Source organism: Sardina pilchardus, chromosome 3 (assembly GCF_963854185.1).
Source record: "Sardina pilchardus chromosome 3, fSarPil1.1, whole genome shotgun sequence".
Taxonomy (NCBI): Eukaryota; Metazoa; Chordata; class Actinopteri; order Clupeiformes; family Clupeidae; genus Sardina; species Sardina pilchardus.
The window spans coordinates 7,806,012-7,827,876 of NC_084996.1; the positions used below are offsets into that span (position 1 = coordinate 7,806,012).

General features: G+C 46.3%; 1 protein-coding gene across 2 annotated transcripts in view; it reads left to right on the forward strand.

Annotated features, from left to right (window-relative positions):
* The first annotated feature begins 3,164 nt into the window (after positions 1 to 3,164).
* Positions 3,165 to 21,865, forward strand: part of arhgap27l (Rho GTPase activating protein 27, like) — a 53,679-nt gene continuing 34,978 nt past the window's right edge. For both annotated transcript variants that reach the window (XM_062531612.1, XM_062531613.1), the window contains exons 1-2: positions 3,165 to 3,690; positions 12,842 to 13,921. In XM_062531612.1, coding sequence (XP_062387596.1) covers positions 12,917 to 13,921 — 1,005 coding nt within the window. In that variant the 5' untranslated portion in view covers positions 3,165 to 3,690; positions 12,842 to 12,916. The remainder of the gene's footprint in view (positions 3,691 to 12,841; positions 13,922 to 21,865) is intronic.

The window sequence follows — 21,865 nt, forward strand, 5'->3', positions numbered from 1 at the left end:
ATGTCTTCCTTCATTCTCTCTCATACACAATGGTTTTGCAGGTGTGTGTGTGTGTGTGTGTGTGTGTGTGTGTGTGTGTGTGTGTGTGTGTGTGTGTGTGTTGGAAATGTTTGCTCTCAAACCTTATGGTCAACCACACAACCCTCATATTTTGTGCTGTGACTTGTTGGGTATTGTTTGCACACAAGTTAGAGAATTACCACAACCCAGTCTGTCCAGGCCAGTAAAAGATTATGACACCAAGACCTTTGGCTGCCACTGATGCCTTAGCACTGATCCTCTCAATCCTGCTCCATTACCTGAATGTCTGCCTCCGGGTTTCCTTTCTCTCTCTCTCTCTCTGTTTTTCCACCGACAGTGAACCCATTCTTCAACAGGTTCCGTTCGGAATTATTTGAACCGCGGTGCTATCTAGTGAACCAGCCGGCATTTCCACCAGTTTTGAATTGAACCAAGGGTGCATCATCAACAATCTGTTGCATGCAAAACAAAAGTGAATGAAATGCATACATGGGAGAGAACAGTTGTCCTGTGAAAATGGCCGAAATTAGCTATTTAAAATGCTAATCAAAGTCTGCAGTGTAATGCTAGTTGACTAGTTTTGTTTACTCATGGCAACAGCTGATATGGTTGGAAAATCCATGCTTTTAGCCTTCTCCCCTCTTCACGGCAGAATGACACACCTATTCCGGTTCGCAGGAAAAAAACAACTATGTTCTGTTTCAGTTGACTGAACCAATGTGTCACGTTCTGAACCAGCATTTGTTTGGTAGAAATTCTCAGAATGGAATGCTCAATTGCATTTTGTATCTCTCAAGCATTTATTTTTTGATTGAATTGTGTTTTTCTCTCTCTCTCTCTCTCTCTCTCTCTCTCTCTCTCTCTCTGCACTTGCTGTCTAGATAGCTGGTTGGCTGCCTCAATGCAAACAGACAAGCTCTTTGCTCCACACACATGCAATGGAAATATTTAATCTCACCCCACCCAGACTACACAGTACAAACACACAAACAGAGAGAGAGAGAGAGCATGCATAATCATATGCATACTGCATACTCACATGTTGTCAAGCGCACACACACACACACACACACACTCTTGGAGGGGAGAGGGATGAGAGGAAAGGGAGATCCATATATAGAAAGAGAGTATGGGTAGAGGGGACATGTGTAATCACATCATACTCATACACATTATGTCAAACACACACATGCATGCACAAACACACACACAAACACAAACACATAAACACACTCTTGGAGGGAAAGGGTGATCTGTATAGAGAGAAAGAGAGATGAGGAGAGAGAGATAGAGAGAGAGAGAGAGAGAGAGAGAGAGAGAGAGAGAGAGAGAGAGAGAGAGAGAGAGAGAGCTAACACAGTCCAGAGGGGTGGGGCATGTTTTTTTTAACACAGTCCAGAGGGGTGGGGCATGTTTTTTCTGTTGTTGGCAGCAGTGGCTTTGGTGGTCATGACAAACCCCACCTCTCCTCTGGGTTCCTCCTCAAGAGGCGTGGGCGGGGGGGGGGGGGGGGGGGCCCTCACGTCCCTGTGTTCCAGGAGCCCACGCCCCTCAGCTGCACCCAGCCCCCACTACGAGAGCAGCAGCGCCTGTGAAACTGGCCCGCAATCAAAGAGACACTCAGAGCCCGAATGGATGCGGATCTGTGACCCACGTGTGAGTGTGTGTGTGTGTGTGTGTGTGTGTGTGGGTGGGTGGGTGGGTGTGTGTTCTAATTCTAATTATAGAACTGGGATTGTCGTCCTTGGCAACAGCTAATTTTTTTTTAGCTTTGTGTGCCATATTTTAAGGGGGTGTGATACTGTGTACACTACAGCAGAGTTCCACCGTTAGCACCACACACACTGTAAATGTTAGCCAGGCCATGTCCTACTAGATGTTCAACCACACCTTTCCACACCTGTGCTGACCAGAACAAAGAATCGTCCTGCCTGTTGGTTTCAGGTGAGTGTCCGGTGGGACACCGAAGTGCACCTCATGAATAGATCAACTTTGGTGCGTAGTAGTCTTCGCTCCTGAAACTGTTTACATCTTCTGATCACATGTTCTTATTGCAAGTTAACTTTTGGGAATGTTTTTCATTTTCTTTTACAATATTACACGTTTACTTTTAGGCTTTTGCAGCCTTTGCCTGGATAGGGCAGTATGGAAACAGGAAATGAGTAGGATTGCGAAACTGACTCAAACCTGGTGTTCCATTGCCGAGTCGACCCGTACAGAGACTGCAGGTTGATATGGCTACCACTTGTGCCACAGCAACCCCCTAGTGTTATGACAGATGACTCAGCCTAACGTCAAACATTCTGCTGTCACTTCTGCCTGTCTTCGGAAACTTCCCTATCACGCTTCATGTCAGAAGACGTCTATTGTGTGCCGTGTCACCAAAGTCGGCACAAGGGCAATCATGTGAGGTAGTGTCCATCGACATGACGTCACCAGCGAATTCCCTCTTCAGAGTTCATTGTGCTGTTAATGTATATGTATATGATCTGATACCGTCATGGCAGAATCCCAAGCAAGTCTTTCTGACGCTTGATGAGAGAAAAGTCTTTTGTCTTTGAGCTTAGGCGAGGTTAAGTGTTGTGCATTGTTTTGCTGGCCCTGTGAATAGTTTGGTGTTTACTCAGTCACATACCTGCTGGTATCAGGTGGAAGGTGTGTTGAACAGGGTGTTGCCATCTTAACACCGTCCATATGTCGTACTTGTGCTGTACTGACAAACATGCTGGCATGCTTTATTAGTCCATTTAACTCTACCTAGATTTTTATCTCTGGGTATGTTCACATTGCACATTGCCTGAGTCACTTCTCTACATACCTTAAAGTTAATGTTTAATTTGATCTGTCCATGTCCTGGAGCCTCCCCCCCCCCCCTTCCCAGCTGTATTCCATAGTTTTTCTCTTTCGTATTCACTCTGTAACTATTTTTGCATTTGTCTCTCTCCACATCTTTTTTCTTTTCTCCTTTACCTCTCTCTCTCTCTCTCTCTGTTTTTTCTCTCTCTGTCTTCCTGTTGCTCAAGCCTGCACTCCTCTGAAGCCATGGTGTGTGTGTGTGTGCTAGAACAGGAAACGAGTGCAGACAGAGAAGGCAAGCAAGCTGAAACCGGCACAAAGACTCGCACACTCTTATACACACACACACACACACACACACACACTCATGTTCCTGTGCTCTCTCACACACACACACACAATCTCATGCATGCTCGCTCACTCACTCACTCACTCACTCACTCGCACACTCACTCAGACACACACGCACACTCTCGCCCTCACTCAATCTCAGACACACAAGTCTCCAGTCAGCGCTGCTCGAGCTGAGGATCTGAGCTCCAGGTGGACAGGGTGGAGAGAGAGAGAGAGAGAGTAAGAGAGAGAGAGAGAGAGGCAGGCAGGAAGAGGAGAACAAGAAGGAGAAGGAGGAGGGCAGCCAGTGGTCAAAGTGAGAGAGGGGAGCGAGTAAGTGGGCGAGGGAAGAGATCAGAAAGAGAAGAGAAGAAAAGAAAAAAAAGGGGAGGGTGGAGAAAAAAAGAAGAAGGGGAAAAAAGCAAAGCGGGAGGACCCAGAGGAACCTGTCAGTATAGCGAGTGCTGGGAGTTTGCTGAAGGAGGAGTGCTCGGAGGTATAGAAGTGGAGGATGGTGCCGCAGCTCTCTCCTCGACTCAGGTAAGCAACTTGCCCAGATTTCTCACACCCTGCTTGCCTCAGCGCTTGTTACTCTCAGGAGGGAGTGTCTCCATTCCATTCTGTGGAGATTGTGCTTTTCTTTAAACTGGTTTCCTCTTTGAAGTGTGCGTTGTTGCTCTTTTGGTGGAAGAACTCGTCATTGTGATTAGTTGAATACTTTTCCAACAGAATCCTTTCTTAGTGTTTTTCAATTCATTTTGTGAAAGAGAGGAGAAAGAGAGGAGAAAGAGAGGGAGTTTTCCCACTGATACATGTGCCGTACTGTTCTGTGGGAGAGTAGGCTTGTTTGTTCTATGGGAAAGTTTGATCACTGGAGACCGACTGCAGTGTTTTGGAAGGGAGTAGCTCGGGACTAGGGCTTGGCTGAGCTCCTGCAGGGCTCTCTATTGTGGTTCCATTTTACAAGCACCTCAGTGAGCAAGTGCATGGTGGTGAAAGTTCAATGCTGTTTTTCACACAGACCCTCATGTGCTAACTGTGAAGCTCTTTCAGCCTCTCTCTCTCTCTCTCTCTCTCTCTCTCTCTCTTTCTCTCTCTCTCTCTCTCTCTCTCTCTCAGTTTGAAAACGGTCTGAAAGTCTGAGGCTGCTCGCAAGCCTAAATGGGAATACCACCTGCATGAACTCTGAGGTCCTCTATGGGGGTGGGCGTAGGGGGGGTTGTGTCTCCCGTTTTCTCATTCATAACATCTGGAGCCATGGGCAAGCCACACACAAGGACACACAGAAAGTGCTGTAAAAATGTATTTTGATGGCAATGGCAGTGGACCTGAATGAAAGAACTTGACTGAATTTGTTTCTCATTGACACCTTCTCCCATTCATGCTCAGCTATGTATCTGTGTGTGTGTGTGTGTGTGTGTGTGTGTGTGTGTGTGTGTGTGTGTGTGTGTGTGCTTGTGTGAGTGTGTGAGTTTGTGTGTGTGTGTGTGTGTGTGTGTGTGTGTGTGAGAGAGAGAGAGAGAGAGAGAGAGAGAGAGAGAAAGACAGACAGAAAGACGAAGAAAGAGAGAGGCCAGTGTTGTCTCACATGCTTCTATGGAGTATCTGGTTTCCTGGCTCTGGATCAGTATGGGCCATTATGGGAGAGGAAGGAAGAGAATCTGACCCCAAATCAGAGAGGTGTTGACATCATTCAAACATTGTGTGAGAGGTTTTATTAAGAGAGGGGGATCCAGGATCAGCAGAGTGAATGGTTGCAATACATCAAGATAATTGACTTTTAGCTTTAGCATACAATTTATCATTCATAAACAGTGTGATGTACGAGCGTAAACAGAAACGCAACACTTTTCCTTCAGAGGCTATATGTGCAGAATCAAGTTGTACATTTCAACGCCTGAGAGAGAGAATCAGAGAAAGAGAGAGAGAGAAAAAGTGTAGGAGCAAATGAAGAGACGAATGCAGCATACATTCCTGAGGCAGTCGGGTTGAGGTGGGTGTGTGTGTGGGGAGGAGAGAGAGCTGGGACGTCAAACTCTTCTGGCCTGGTCCGACTCACCCGGCCCGCATTCCAAAAAGGTCTCCCACTCCTGATCTTCCTCTCTCTCCTCCCTGTCTTTCTGACTTTCTCTCTCTTGCATTTGCTCTCATATATCCTCTCTCTCCCCCCCTCTCTCTCTCTATCACCCTCTCTCTGTCTCTCCCTGTCTCTCAGCTGGGAAGGTGGCAAACATCAACCCTCTAACCCATGTCTGAGGTGATCCAGGCCTCCCTAGTCTTCATTACTCCAACCCCGAAAAACAAGACCGTCAGTGACCGAGCAACTCAGAACATTCTAAAACAAACCTCAGCTTCCAGAACTCTCCCAGAATCTAGAACGTTAGCCTACTTCACTGACTAACCCTTTCAGTGGCCCTCATAGTAGTTCACTACGAAGTGGACTGCACAGGGGGGTTCAGCCATGTTGCGTGAGTGATCGAGTTCCCTGTGAATTCTATCCCCTGTGCAGTGGGTGAAGGGAGTAAGGAATACACCGTATAGGGACCACTTGCGATCAGAACGCAACCTGAGAGTTTAGAACGGCTAACGCGTAGCTATATTTGGAGCCAGGTGGGAACAGGTCTGGGGTCGGGGTGGGGGGGGCGGTGGAGGCATGCAGCTGGTGCCAAGGGCAGTGTCTTCTCGCTAGCAGCGGTAGCAGCTCCATGGTAGGGGTAAGAGAGCATGCGCACGGTGGGGTTTTCTTTTTTTTTTCTGCCCCTAGCCTGGACATCCTGGCCAGGAAGCAGGGCAGCAAAGCGAGGTCAGAGGGATCTGGATCTGGGGCGAGAGGAAAGAGAGAGGTTTCCGTGTTTAAACAGGGACTGAATGGGAACGGCCTCCTCCAATTGTTCTCGGTGATTCCAGCCGTTTGCAGCCACAGGGTGTCCCCCCCCCCCCAACACACACACATTCAAATACACACACATACACACACACACACACACACAGAGACATCAGCCCCTTCTATACACCCGCCTGCACAGATACCACAGAGGGTTTTTTTCTTCCTTTTTCTTCTCCTCCTTCTTCTTCTTTTTAGGACCGACTTGCTCCAACACGATGAATCACTGCTTGAGGCGGCATGTCTGTCATTCTTGTGTTGTTTTTTTCCTGTGTTTGCGTGTGTCAGAGAGAGAGAGAGAGAGAGAGAGAGAGAGAGAGGATGTGTTTTTCTTGTTTTGTTTAGTTTCCAAAGCTGAAAAGTTAGTGACTGTTGTCGAACAGGTTGCTGCTCCCCACTGGCCTTAGCAAATGGGAGAGGCAAGTTAAAATTACACAAAGTCCTAAAAGTCATTTGCACCCAGGCGGCTCAGCTGCATAACATGTAGGCCTACCCAGACTAGAAGCCTATCAGCACTGAATGCCCTCTCTCCCTCCTCTCTCTCTCTCTCTCTCTCTCTCTCTCTCTATGTGTCTGTGTGTGTGTGTGTGTGTGTGTGTGTGTGCGTGTGTGTGTTTGTGTTCAGCCAAAAATACTATATGTGAGTGTGTCTCCTTGCATTTGTGTGTCTGTACATCTATAAATACTATGTATGTGTCTGTGTGTGCATTGGGTTTTCTTTGTGTACATGTATGTGCCTGTTTGTGTTTGTGTGTGTGTGTGTGTGTGTGTGTGTGTGTGTGTGTGTGTGTTTGTGTGTGTGTGTGTGTGTGTGTGTGCGTGTGTGTGTGTGTGAGTGGCTGTAGCCTTTTGGGCACTCCCTCTGGTTTTCCACGCTGCTCCCCTGGTAAACCACAGGATGGCTGCTCCGCTGAGTCGCTCTCCTCCCTCGGCTGCGCGGCCGCGCGGGGTGGGACCGGAGTGGCCGATCCACGCAGCGGTCACCTCCCTCCGCTGCGCCGATTCGCGCGCGCGGACTGATCTGATTGCTCTCCGAAAAGTCAACTCCCTCCTTTCCCCCTTTTCCCCGAGAACATCAGTTATGTCCCCCACCATCCATCCATCTCTTTCTCTCTCTCTCTCTCTCTCTCTCTCTCTCTCTCTCTGCTTCTTTCCCTCTCTCTCTGACTTGCGCTGACTCAATGTGTTCAGACATGTTAAGGCAGGTCATGGAAGCCACAGTGTGTGGCTGTGGTGTCTTTTTTTCCCCCCCCAACGCTTGCTCAGTTAGAGGGCAGGTCTGGAGGGTCCAGAGCTGGCTGTCCTTTTGGCCCGAGCGGGAGGAAAACAACACATGGATGTGTTTACGCGTCTATTTTTAAGGAACGCCATTGCCCTCCCTCATCACACACGAAGTGCTGTCAGGGTTTTTACACTCGAACCCAGAAGAGAGAGAAAGAGAGAAGCCACAGGTCTCTGTGGAGGCAGAAGAGAATAGAAGGCCTTGCCTTCAACATGCCTTCCTATGAGAGTATTCATTGTGTCGTTTCCTGGTTCATTCTTTCTTTCACTGTGTCGGTCAATCTTAGTCAGTTAGTCTTGTCTGTTTCTTTCAAATTCAAGTATATTTTGTTGACATGACTGGGATAGATTTATGATAGCAGAGCCATGCAGTGCTCAACTAAGCAGATTGATAAATAAATATCATATAAATAAAGATACAAAAAAGGAGAAGCCTATGGGATCTATAGGCAATACTAGAAAAGCTCTCAGAGAGCGCAGCTACCTCCACCTGCATTGTTCTTCCTAGGTTGTCATACATTTGAACCTAAACTATTCAGATCGCCACCACGAGGCCACACCATGCCATTACAGCACTAAGCTAAATACATAAACGCCGACGGAATCCTGACGGAATTACGTTTCTTCCTTGGGTCATGTCCGACCTTCCCTGAAAATCACATCGAAATCCATCCATTACTTTTGAGTTATCTTGCTAACAGACAGACAGACAAACAAACAAACAGACAGACAGACAGACAGACAAACGCTGGCCGGTCCCCGATGAAAACATATACCTCCTTGGCGGAGGTAAATTATAGGCAGTATAGGCCTTGCATTCTCTCTCTCTCTTTCTCTGTCTGGTTCTTTCTTTGTCTGGATGTCAAAAGATCAAAGGTTAATTGTCTTCTTTTACCTGTTTGCATTCCAAGTGTCTCCTCATTCAGTTCTCCATAGCTGTCTTAAATTAATTGCTCCATCACAGGTTACGTAACAGTTCAAATCAGGTTAGACGAGACTAGCTAGATGTGGAAATGCAACATAAGACACATTCTCTGTCTGGCTCAGCATGTTTGGCAAAGTGATGGTATTTTCACACAGATGTTTAAACAACGAGATGCCTGAATGAAATCTGCTATTGATCAGACCGATCAGTCATCAGAGTACTCACAGCAACATACACAGAAGTAGATTAGCTTGTAGTTAGAAAACCTAGAACAGCATTTACGGAGATTGCCCAAGTCAGCCATTCACGAAAATCAATTCACTCTGAACAGCATAACTGAACGCATACGAGGTAATCCATACCCAGAGTAAACGACTGCTTAACATATCATGTATATTTAGTCAATAGGTCTATATTGTTGCATATGTATGTAGATAGATAGATAGATAGATAGATACTTTATTGATCCCCAAGGGAAAATTCAAGAATGTGTATGTACGTGTATGTGTAGCAATAGTGGAGTGGTTATCAGGAGAATTCCCGGTTGGCTGGTAACGCTTTGAGGCATTTCTGTTTGTTCTTTGTTCTTTCTTCTACACCCTCCAGCAGCCTGAACTGTGCGATCCTAGCCCTTCACTCTCACCCCCCGCAGCCCCTCCCAACTGCCCTACAGTAATAACTAGTGGTAAGAACTATGATGGCCTGACATGCAGGTATGAGATGGGTACAGAGTAGACTACTGAAGAATTTTAAATTGGCAGCCGCAACATGTTTGAAGTAGCCCCAGATCTCCCCTCTCTAAAATATAGGATTCAGGTAGGCTGGGTGACCCCTGCCTGACCTGCTGGCTGAATTTGGATTGGGCCCGGCAGCTCAGGCTGGAAACCTGCACATCCATCTCCCCTGCTTCCTGTCCACATCACTACAACCCTGCTCCAATCACAAACTAGCTTATCCAAAAGACGCACCGGATCGTTGGTCTGATTGGTTGAAGGACTATCCAAGCGTACGGAGTCATTTGAACAATGCCCATTGATCATGCCTCTTGTGCAGCAGAAATAAAGAGCAGACTCCCCATACTACTGTTCAATCTTAAAAGATTGAGCTTAGTATGGTGATAGCCAGACTTGGGATTCAGGCCAAGTTGGGTCACACTCTCATCAACACCCCCACCCCATATCATAAGGGGGACACTGGAGCCTGAAATCTCCTGTTCCATATTTAGTGTCCCATCCCACCCATGGTGTGTACTGCAAGTATCTATATTCACCTGTAAAGTGCAGTGCATATAGGTATATTTTACCTTAGTGTCACCTTTGACTCCTGGAGCTTAGGGGCTGGATGCTGTTGGCCAATCATGTCTGCCATTCAATCTTCAGCGGAGCGGAACGGAGCGGAGCGGAGCGTCACTGCTGTTCCCCTCGTTCTGGCTCGAGTGCGGTTTCCCCCTTGGCGCTGGTACAGGACGTGTGGTGGTGGTGCTGCTCTGTGATCTGCGATGAAAGAGGCTAGATTGAAGACAGCCCTTTGGGTGGAGGTGGGGTGGAGTAGGGGAGGGCAGTGTGAGATGAATGGTGGGACCAGCTTTAATTTCCTCAAACAGTCCGTGTGCACCGGATGTTTTGAGAATGCAAAGCATAGCCTGGCCGGGGGGTGAAAAGGGCAAAGTGTAACAGAGGTGTCAGATGTGTGTGTGTGTGTGTGTGTGTGTGTGTGAGTGTGTGTGTGTGTGTGTGTGTGTGTGTGTGTGTGTGTGTGTGCGTTCGTGTGCACATGCGTCCGTGTGTGTGTGTGTGTGTGTGCGTTCGTGTGCACATGCGTCCGTGTGTGTGTGTGTGTGTGTGTGTGTGTGTGTGTGAATGTACTGTATGTGTCCACACATAGCATGATTTTGTGTGTGTGTGTGTGTGTGTGTGTGTGTGTGTGTCTGTTTCTGTGTCTGTGTGTCTCTGTTTGTTTGTGTGTGTGTGTGTGTGTGTGTGTATGCCCAGGCTTCTTTTGCTCAATCTGATTCAGCAGACTGAATCTTCCTCTCATCTTCCTCTGTCTCTCCTCTCCTCTTCATCTCTTGTCTCCCCTCTCTTCTCCTCTCCTCTTCATCTGTCTCTCCTCTCCTTTTCATCTCCCCTCTCCTCTCCCCTGTCCCCTCTCCTCTCCAATCCATCACTCCACTTCTCCTTCTCTCTTTAGTGGCAAGAGCTCTCTGACTTCCTTTCACCACTTTTTTTTCTGGGTTACCCCAGTGCATTGTGGGATGTGATGGTGAGCAGCCAGACATGTTGTGCACTCACGGCTTCCTGTCGAGCAGGAACGTCTGCGTGATGCGTGTGTGGAAGCAGAGTGCAGAGAGACCACAAAACCCTTTGTCTCGCAAATCAGCCATCAGACCTTCATTAAAGTTGTGAAAAAAGAATGAAAGGAAGGGGCTTGGCTCCTGAGGGAAGGTGGGCGTTTGCAGAAGCATTTGACCACCACAATCGACAGTTTGATGCCACACTCATATCTGTGTGTGGACACAGATTACATGTACTTTCTAAACTGTAGAGGTAAAATGTATCTACTCAGGTGTCAAGTGCTTTATGATGACATACATGTTTTGTACCTAAATCTGTAAACTGTCCATTTGTCATTGTTTTAAACTTTTGTAGTGTATGGCTTAAAATTAGATACAAATGCTCCCTTCACACTGTTTCATGATGCTCTTAAGGCCTGCTGTGGTCTTGTGTGTAAAGTATTTGCTGGTTGAATTGGTTAAATTTGTAATATGATACTAGACAATATGGGAGGTCAATATTTGTTCTGAATTGATGTGGTGTGTATTGGCATGTCTGTATCCTGCCTGGGCAGCCAGTTATTATGCTGGATCAATGCTTGAGATTAAGGTTTCCATTTCACAGAGGCAGCTCACCTGAGGAGGTGTGCTGAAATCTTAAAAGCTGAATCACATGGAGCAGTATTGTGCACATGTAACCACCACCGTAATGATGAACATGTCACAGCAAGATGCTAGTCAAATGCAGGGAAGGGAATCAGCGGGATCACTGGATGAATGCGTTAGCTCTGGGGCAGAGCCAGGAGGGATGTGAAGCTTATCTGCGCATGCATCTGCAGCACTACTAGGCTAAACTGATTCCTTTGCACATTTCAGAATCTCTTTATCACGGCCGGGCCCTGTGCAACATACTGTAGGCCTACACTGGTAAACATAATGGTCCAGCATAGTCTGTTGACAAGGAAAAATTACATATGTGGTTGTTTCTATCATTTTTGTTACGGTTACGGTTATGTTGCTTAGCAGACGCCTTTGTCCAAAGCAATTTTTTTGCAGGTTTTTTTTTGTGTTTGTTCTTTTCTTGTTGCTGCTTTTATCCTTTCACATCACTCTCATAATGAAGTCTATCTGCCGGCTCATGATATTATGGTCATAAGGCTGCTGTCCTGGCTTGACTGTATAATGGCACAATGGTATGGATGGATATATGAGGCCTCATAACATGTGTCTACTAAGTTAGATGGGTATTTAGTCAACTTAAAGTTCATGCAACATCAAGGTGCATAATAATATTCACATAACTGCTTCAGTTGTAATCATTTATAAGTATAGTAGGGTTGATACGAACAAAGGCCTGTTCACATCACTGTGCTCCAACTTTGATTAATCTTTAGTGTACATATCAAGTACACAGCAGCCTCTTTACATAGCTGTGCCCCAGTTTCAATCAAGTTTAAGTATACCCAGTGTGCACACTGCGCAGCACAGTTGTGTCCCAGATATGAAAAGGAAGAGACGGCCAATGACACAATGTCATTAAACTTTTACACAAGTGTCATAGGTCACGCACAATTACCTACCATCTGGGAAATGGCAGGGGAGGTTTCGGCCAATGGGATAACACAGTTCTGAGGCCTTTTGAAACTCTGGGCTGGCGGTCTTTGAAGTTTAACAGCGTGTGTTGACAGTAGGCGTGGGTCAGATTTATTCAGTGACCCTGTGTTTACACAAGACGTTACGAAATAACTCGATGAAGGTGCGGGGAATGGGAGGGGGGGGGGGGGGTCTACATGTTACTGTTTTAATATTTCAAGTGGGGAATAAAACAGAAAGAAACTAGTTGGAATACAACGAGTTTGACTGGCATAGTTTGCTGAGCTGTTTAGCTTTTTGTTTTGCCACATTTTTTCTTCCTCTATTTTTGCACCGTCCTATAAACTGACTGCAGTTGGTGTTTCCTGTGGTTAACTTGTGGTGGCACTTTTCTCTTGAATTTCAAATACATCCTCCCCAGCAAACTCAATAACTCACAAACATGCTGGTGTGTGTGAGTTAGGTCGTCTTCATGCCGGCTCTCCATCTGACAGGACACAATAAAAAAAGAAATCAGTTCTTGGTTCCTCTTTCTCTCTCTCTGTCTCCATAGCCATGTGTAGATCTTTCATGGATACAAGAATAGCGCTGGAGTGGCTAGCTAGTTTCTATCAATGTCTGAATTGTGTTTGAAATTGTGTTCCACTGGTGATGTACGTAGATTGACATCATTTTATTGGATTTGATACATTTTTAAATAATGTTTTTAAAATCTCTCTCTCTCTCTCTCACTCAGGAGGGCCAGGGTTAAGTCTTGAGCAGTCCTGTCACTGGGACACACAGACGTTCAGGAGGTGGCCGGTGTGTTACCATGGCGACGCTGACCGGCAGTGGCGGAGGTGGCCTGGGGTTGGTCCTGGTGGAGTTTGAGTACGAATACAAAGGCCGCGATGGCGGCATGGTGACCATCAAGCCCAACGAGCGCTACATGCTCCTGGCCAAGACCAACGACCACTGGTGGCACGTGCGACGCAACGAGCGCTCCAAAGCCTTCTACATCCCCGCCAAGTATGTCCGGGAGCTGCCCAACTCCTTCCCCTCGCCGCTGGACTTTGCCGCCGCCGTCGTCTCGCCGCCCAGCCCCGAGCACAAGCAACCCCCTCCGCTGGACCTGGCCGAGGAGAAGAGGGGGGGCGACGAGGTGACCATCCGCCTGCGCTCGCCCGGCGGCTACCGCAAGACGGAGAACCGCATGTCCACGTTCGGCGTTCCGCTGGAGATCCACGATCCGCCGGCGGCGTTCAAGAGAGGAGGACACGCGGAACCGTCCTTCTCCATGCTCAGCGGACTGGGCGGGGGAGGAGGAGGGGGTGGCATTCAGGAGCTCGCCTCTTCATCGTCATCCTCTTCCTCGTCTCAGAAGAAAAGGCTCAGTTTGAACCCCAGCATCCTGTTTGGTGGATCGCGGGGGTCCAGCGCGGCTCCTGCCCATGTGATCCCTTCTGTTCCATCGCTGGAGGATCTATCCTATAAGACCCGGGTGCCCAGCTTCAGCCCTGCTGACCCCGTGCTTCGGCCCATCCAGGGGAAGCCTGTGGACCTCCCCATCATCAAAGACATTGCTAGCGATGATCCCCCGCTGCGGGAGGAGTCACCGGAACCGGCCTCGCCCCTGGAGCCGGACTCAGAGTCCGCCTCAAGCACGGAACCGGACCGTTCGCCGGACTCGGAGAACATCTACGAGTCGATCTTGGACCTGAACCTGGACGGGTCACCTGTGACAGAGACGGCACCAGCACTGATTCCTGCCCCTGCCATGCCGGAATCTTCTTCCACGCACACCTGCCACGTCTCCCCTGTGCCGGCACAACCAAAGGTGAGTGCAAGAGAGCGTTACGGTGCACAGCCACCGTGCTGGACACCACTGTTTACACTACTGAACAGGGGAAACACATGCTCTGGCATGCTCGTCTCTCCTGTGGAATGCTCTGCCTTCAGCGGCACATTCCGAACTTCAGGGGTATGATCTCAGAGCGATTTTGTTTTTGTTACGGCAGCATTTTTTGAGTGTATTGTGCACCAACCAAAGAGAGTACAACCCTCAAAAGCAGAGATGAAATCAGCCACTCTTCCAAAAGACAGTTCAGGCATTGTATTTTGGGTATGTGTGTCCAAACCTATGATCTACGTGGTTCTATGGTACAGTTCCTTTGACATGAGAGCTTGTACCATGGAGAACAGAAGTGTGACTGTGACAGCTTTGTGTGGCTCCAGAAAAAAAGGAACGGGGATGTTTGCCTCTTCGGCATCCTCTTTATGTGCCTTGTTCTTCTTTTGGCTGTCTGAGAGTGTCTGAGAACAATCTTGAGATCTTTAAGAGATCTTAAGCATCTCCGTCCAACTATGAGTACCAACGAGTCCTCAATACGGGTCTCTGCTCATATTTCTCCCCATCTTCTTTTACTTGGTATGAAGACAGCTTTGTGTACTGTATGTTAACAGGATGGTCTAGAGAGAGTTTTTTTCTCAAAGTCTGTCTGGGAAATTGATTATCATGCTGTTGGAATTCAAGCGATGGGAAATTGCCGTTTGTTTAAGGCTTACCGTCAGAATGAGCATGTTTATCAGCTGTGTTTTGCTTTCGGCAGACCCCTGTATTGCAGGAGGGCCTGGCGATATTACCCGCGGTGTTTTGGTTTCCTGGAGATTACGAGGCCTTGTCTCTTTGCCTCGACTGTAGCGTCTGTAGGCTGGCTGTAGCATATCCTGCCGCCTCACTGCCATACAAACAGAGTCAGGATGAGTCAGAAGTGACGTACACCGACAGGTTGTTTTGGACTGAGCCAGTTACAAAGGCAACCACAGGGAGGCGCTGCTGCTCTCATCTCCATGGGTTCTACAGTATTCTATTGGTTGTTGATTGTTGGCTGGGGAAAAAAGCAGTGAGATTCCTGCTGTGTCATCCCATTTTATTGGATTGTGTGCAGGCTCCTCCAATTCCCAGTCACAGTCTTGGCTTTCATGACAAAAAAAAAAAAAAGATTTCTTTTGAATATGAAATGAAACAAACAGAGTGATGCTCACACTCTGACAGCTCAAGTGAAAACAGCTTTAATGTTGATGGCCTGGCGTTTTTTGTTCCATGGATGCTGACTTCTGGCGCAAACATCCAAGTCCTTTTCAACATTAGAACAATAGGAACAGTGGCCATGTTGAGTTAGCTGTGCCACTGTGGTGTGAAAGACAGGATGTGGAGGGTAAGACTCATGGAAAGGGCAGAATAAGCCACATGAACTCATACAGCAGCCCACCAAGTTGACTAAGCTACGAAAGACATCGAAACCCAACACTTTCTAGTACCGTAGTAGTGTTGTATTGTAACATGCTCTTTCACAAAACTGTTGTTTCCATGCAATTATTCAAAATTCAGTATTATGACACTGTCAACATGTGTATTCAGTGCATTCATTAACCACACTGATACTTACTTTTTAAGTGAGTTACTGTTGTCTTCAAAGAATGTGTTCTTTGCGGAGCATTGGTAGAGAGGGCTTAGAAAGGTACGGGAATGGAGGTTGCACAGCTGAAACTGCTTAAGCACTGAAAACCAAGGAGACCTTCAAAGGTTTTTTTCAGATGAGTCTTTAACACAGAGGGTTACAATATGATGGCGCTTTGTGTACTGTTGAAAACAAAGTGCTCAAACAGAGATGCATTGCGCCTTGGACCTTAAGCTGGAAGACGATGCGGGAAGCAGTTTATGAGGAGTCCGCAGGTATGGGACTGTGAGTTTCAGTATCCCCCAGGTGATGCTTTGAGGCTGGACTGTAGTTAAAAAAAAAAACTACGTTTTTTCAAAGGGGCCTCCTCAAGAAGAGGCTCGCCCAGGTGACAGGGGTTTGGCTTCACCACAGAAAATACATGAGGAATGTTAAGCTGCAAGTCTTGGCCCAAAGCGATCCATCAAGTGTAGTTAGAGTCTAAAAATGAGAGAGTGCACAAGTTTACTTGACACTTCATGGAGGGCCAGACATGCTGAGACGCATCATATGTATGTGCTGTATGTCTAAATGTGCTTTTACTATGAGAGTTAGAGTTTTCGAAGAAAAGTATGCACGTGGAATTTGCCAGTGCAAAACACAAGGCTTTGCCTGTGAGGTGAATTTCCTTGCAAATTTAATGAGCCATCACAACATTGCTTTCAGGAAATACTTGTTTTGGTTCAAGCCAAGTTTCATGTTCTCTCTTAGGCCAATTATGGAGATGTTGAACACAAAAAAACCCCCACATTTTTCTAAATTAAACCACTGACACATAATCCTTCCACAGTAACCACATTAGCACATTGCATAAATACACCTATATTTTGGTTTGAGGCTTTTGAAATGGTATCAGTTCAGCGCTTATGTCTAAAAACTGACCAAAACACACACATAGGCTACTCCCGAGGGGTCTGTATCGTCTTCATAGATCGGAACACACACTGGACGGTAGACCCCTGCAGAAGTGCTGGCCTCGTCCTCGCAGAACAGTAAGCTGAGTGCTTCCATAAGGACAGACAGAGAGAACAGGTCTGAGATCGATCTCAGGGGCGGCGTTCTACAGTCCGTGACTGCCTTAGCATCTGGACCGGCGAGCCTCGGGGGCCTCGGGGGTCTGAACCGTTTGGATTTTACATTACGGTGAGCGAGCCATGGGAAATGAGTCGGCGTCGGGTAAGTACACAGAAATGTGCTCGAAGGGTCTCTTTTAAGAGGTGGACTGAGTTTCTTTGGCACAGGTGAGCCTGTGCTTCATGTCTCTGTTATGTTCGTGGTCAACGGAGAGGGTGAATCATTTCCAAGGTGAAACACTTATCTCTGAGGCCTTTTACTTTTAGCCTGCATGGCTTTTGTGTCTGTTTGGGTAGTTTTTCCATTGTAATATGGATGTTATGTAGTCATTTATCCTGGACTCACTTTACTTAATATATCATAAGATGTAGCAAGCCACCAACACCTTTTAGGTCAGAGTTCTGGTGGATATACTGTACTGCACAGTGCACACCTCCGTTATTCCAAAACAAACATGTTGGGTTTTCGAGTGAAGTGAAACCAAGCACGTGGAACACTTAACCTAGGATCGCATGGCCATATTATCCCCTGAAAAAAAACACTGAAAAGAGAAATTAGGAAATATAGGACTGTAGGACGCAATATTTCATACCATCACATTCTTCCCAAATGTCTGCTTTATGATTCAGCTGCATCATCCTATTGTATGGTCATCCAAAGCCAGCTCAGAGACAGCCTCAGTCATGAGAAGACTCTCACTACCTGCCGTGCTGCCTCAGTGCAGCCAGTTAAAGTTACACTGGCATTGTGTGTCTGTCCCCTGGAGTCACGCTCATATCTGTCACAGTCATCAACTGTTTCAACCGTGCGTGAGGATCCCGTTTCTTTTTCATGGACGTCTCATATATTGATTTCAGGTATAGTAGTGCTTTGTAAGGAGGATGCAGGCGAATGAATCAGATCCCTGACAGAGTGTGGAATGGTTTGTCTAAAGCCTGTCAGTGATTGGCCATGTGAGGCCATAAGATAGCATACGCAGGCCTATAGCATACCAATATTCTGTTGTTAAAAGATGTTAATGGAGGTTATAAGTCAATAAAAGACTTGGGGTAGGCTAGCCTGGGACAGGTTTGTTTTAGGACTGGAGTACAAGAACGAGAATAATGGAACTAATGTTCCATTATACTTCAATTTACTTCGAAGCTGTAGGCCCATGCTTCACACCACATGACACTGAAGAGAGCAGATTTACCTGATATGAATGTCTAAATCTTAATGAAGAAACTGCATGTGAATGCTAGCAGAAGTCACTTGTCACTGAAGTTTGGGTTCAGTCAGTGGTAAATCAATCTCTGATAGGGGGATGTTATCTTGTATTCTCTCGATCTGGACGTGTAGACGTGTCCTCCCAGCTCCTGTTTCCTTTTCGTCAGTAGCGGACAGACCCGCCCGGCTGCCCCACGGCTCTTGTGTTTACCAAATAAAGGAGGAGTTCCTTTCCTGTAAAATTCAAAGCCTCGCCTGTGTGCTTTAATCCCGAACGATCGAGATCCTATACACGCAGGCAGGCGCAGGCCTATGTCGTACACACACACACCTCCAGCATGCTCAGGTGCGTCCAAAAAGAAATAGGCCCAGCCTACGTTTTAGAATTACCATCGATTCAGGATTTTTTTTATAATCTTAGGCCTACTCGTGGACTGTGCAAAAGGTTTTCGTTGACACTTCCGCTGGTCATAAAAATAAATATTAAACTGTCATTGCCCTTCTCTTCTCGATGAATGTCCACAGTCCACTAAAGCCACCCAATTGTTTCAGCATATGAATGCATGCCGAATAACAGGCAAACTGGCGGATTCCCGCTTAGATTCAAGACAATAAAAAACACTGTTGCTGTGACGTTGAATGACGTCCAGTAGCCTAGTCGATATCCCACAGTCTACACGTAGCCTACAGGATAGTGCCGGCGGGAAGGAAAGAGTTAACTCCAGCGGGATTGAAGAACCACTCCCCAAGGATTCGCAGCTGAACCCTCCTCACCTGTTCTACCCACCTATACCTGCGGCGTCGAGAACTAGTAGTGAAGGAGTCTTTGAGGTGCGACTGTAGCCTATAGGGGCAGGCCAATTTTAGTATTGAATAGCCTACACTTGAGTATGTATTGAGTCTGAACAGGACTAAAGAAGGCTGATACGCTGCGCGCATTCGTCGTGGACTCTACACGTAACGAAAGAAGGTGAGGATAGTAGGCGATTGTTGTAGCCTAATTTAACTATTTGACCGCACAGGCTTGATTTGATTAGGCAAGTTAATGTAAAGTGTTATCGCTTGAAGTTTTCATTCACTTCATCATTTCAATCATTCGCTTAACTCAAAATAGTTGTGCCCTTTTACCCGCTGGTAAATTGTTGGTCTTTTTGAGAAGTTTGAATTACTTGCTGGAATAACGTCACCGAATTGCTCGATCACATGAGAGGGTTGGAATGAGTTGACCTCCTTTGACATTTGGTCAGTTTCCACTCGTTAAACTCATTGATAACATTAGTGAATAATTTGTTATAATATTAGGGAAGTTGAACAACACCCATGGACTAAAACGGGAGGAAATGAAATCTGCAAGGTGCCAGTAGAACCATAAAATGATTGCACAGTGATTTCTTGTTGATCCCATAAACAGCTTAATATGTTCGATTCCTGTAATCATGGTCTTACCACCTGCAATGAGGAAGAGTGCATAATGACCTATTTCTTGTTGGACTTTTGAAACTCAGCTAATGGTTAGCCTTCAGAAATGATCAACACAAATTGGTGCACTGTAATCATCTGGAATTTGTGGCTGGTGGAATAAGTGATATCATGTCTGAGAGAAGACACTGTTTGGGAGAACCCTTGTGACAGTGGTTTACCTTTATCCTGTGTGCTTGTGTGTGTGTGTGTGTGTGTGTGTGTGTGTGTGCGCACGTGCGTGCGTGCGTGCGTGCGTGCGTGCGTGTGTGTGTGTGTGTTTGTACACGTGGTTGTCTTCGTTTTTTTCACTACTGATAGTGAGTATACAGTACACAGTCTGCATGTGCATGATTAATTGTGGTTATTCTCTCTCTCTCTCTCTCTCTCTCTGTGTGTGGATGTGTGAATGTGTAGGCTACATGACATGTTGCCCCAATCTATGTGGACCTTGACTATAAACAAAACCCCCATCGATGTTATTGGTTTTAACTGATTGTTCTTCATATCAAGGAGCCCTGTTATTGTGTCTCACATGTGATTTGTATTGACTGGGTTTACTACCAGTTAACATCGACTACAGTGTCCATACCACATTCAGGTCCACATACTAGGCCTACTCACAAAAAGTTAACTGGAAAATGACTGTGGTATTATATCATGAAAGTGACAGTAGTATTATAAAATGAAAGTAGGGCCCTTAAGTAGAAGCATGCAATGATGACATTCAGCTGAATGTCCCTGACTTTTTGTGAGTATTGTATCCTCCTCCCACTGTCCTTGCTGTCACTTTTCACTGTATCTGAATAAAGGTGGGGGAAAAGACCCCCAACATATTAAAAGAGCAGTGGTGTTGAGCAAGCCACTCCCATGGTTCTTTGAATAATCTACCCCATATTCTTTCTTATTTTTGACAAAAGTATATGGGATTAGAATCACAGACACAGATACGCCTTTAGAAGACGGATGCCATGCATACAGTATTATTTTCATTCTCTGTATTTTTAATTATTGCACCCCTTCTTATGGTAGTATAATCTCCTGATAAGCCAGTCAAATCTTCCATAATTGATATCATGATGTCAAGCTCATGATACTCCAAGCTATATTGAACTTTGTGTACAGTATGCGTTTGCAATTATGATTGCCTTTGTTGGGGTCAAACTACAAGCGAGAGGAATGTTACGAGAGCCCTCCTGAATGCATGAATCATTGATGCACTGTCACACTTGGCTACGCTGCACACCCCTAGCATGCATGCCTCATTGGTTGTGCTGCTTATCATGAGAAAACTGCCCAAGGTTTCACTTTGATGAGTAGTTGGCTTTTGCCATTTTAAAAAAATCTTATCTTCATTATTGGCTTCTGCAAGGCGTGTAGATTCTACTAACCCTTGATGTCGTTTGGCATTCAGAGGATCCTTAATGGTTTTATATTTTTCACTCAGAGTATTCTTTTTGCCCTGTTTACTCAGGAGCTGGTGTGGAGGTAGCAGTATGCACTTCTGCTTTAGCCTGTGGGTTAGCATGTCTAGGCCTGTTTGGGAAGTCTGATGGTTGGAAAAATAGCAAAAAGCCTTAATGGCTGTATTTCACGGTGTTTTGAACTACGGGCATTTATGTAAATATCATCTGGTACATTCTATGCTTCGCACACATAGAGTGCTCATTATTTATTAGGGTAGTAGTGACTCACAGTCACAGAGGTCCTATTTCACACATGCTCACGAGGTTCCTTACCTGTAGTGTTCTGTTCTGAAACTACACACTCCCAGCTTCTGCATTCGAAAACACGGGGGGTAAAGGGTAAGGGAGTTTTCCACTTTTTTTCTGTTGAACTGTCCCCTCTTGTTTCATATGTGCAGAACCATCCAAACTAACTCAGCAGAGGCAGGGACAACTAAAACCATGTGGTTTTATTGGGCATGTTAAAAAGAGTTAGTGTATTTTGTGTAACTGAGTTGTCGTAATAGGGCACTAAACTATTAATAACTACAGTTCTACATACAAAAGGTATTTTTTTTAGTCATGCGAGTTTTTATGAAAGCGAGCGTCAGTATTAAATGTTTGTAAACAGGCCACTGGAACTGGATATGCCCACCTCCCCCCCATCCTCTAATGTGTCCCTGTTGAAGGCATCAGTCAGGAGAGCCAGGTGCTCTGGAGGCCATGGTGGTGACACACCCAGTTCATCAGGACTCATCTTTCACACTACAGTCAGCATGTTCACTGTGGTTATGGGTGTGTTTACGTGCGTGTGTGTGTGTGTGTGTGTGTGTGTGTGTGTATGTGTGTTTGTGTGTGTGTTTGTGGTGTGCAGGTGTGTGTTTGTGTTTTACCAAAACAATTTGCAAGGCAGGGCAGCCATATTGGACGACCAAATCATAGTATGGGAGGCGATGAGGCAGCAACTTTATCAGCTCGAAGATTGTTCAGATTGTTTAGGGAGATCTCATGAACATCAGTAGGTCGGCATCCAGTCTGGACCAGGATCTGACGTCTCACGTGAAGCCCTTTGGAACCGTGAGACGTCTGTGTGTGGCA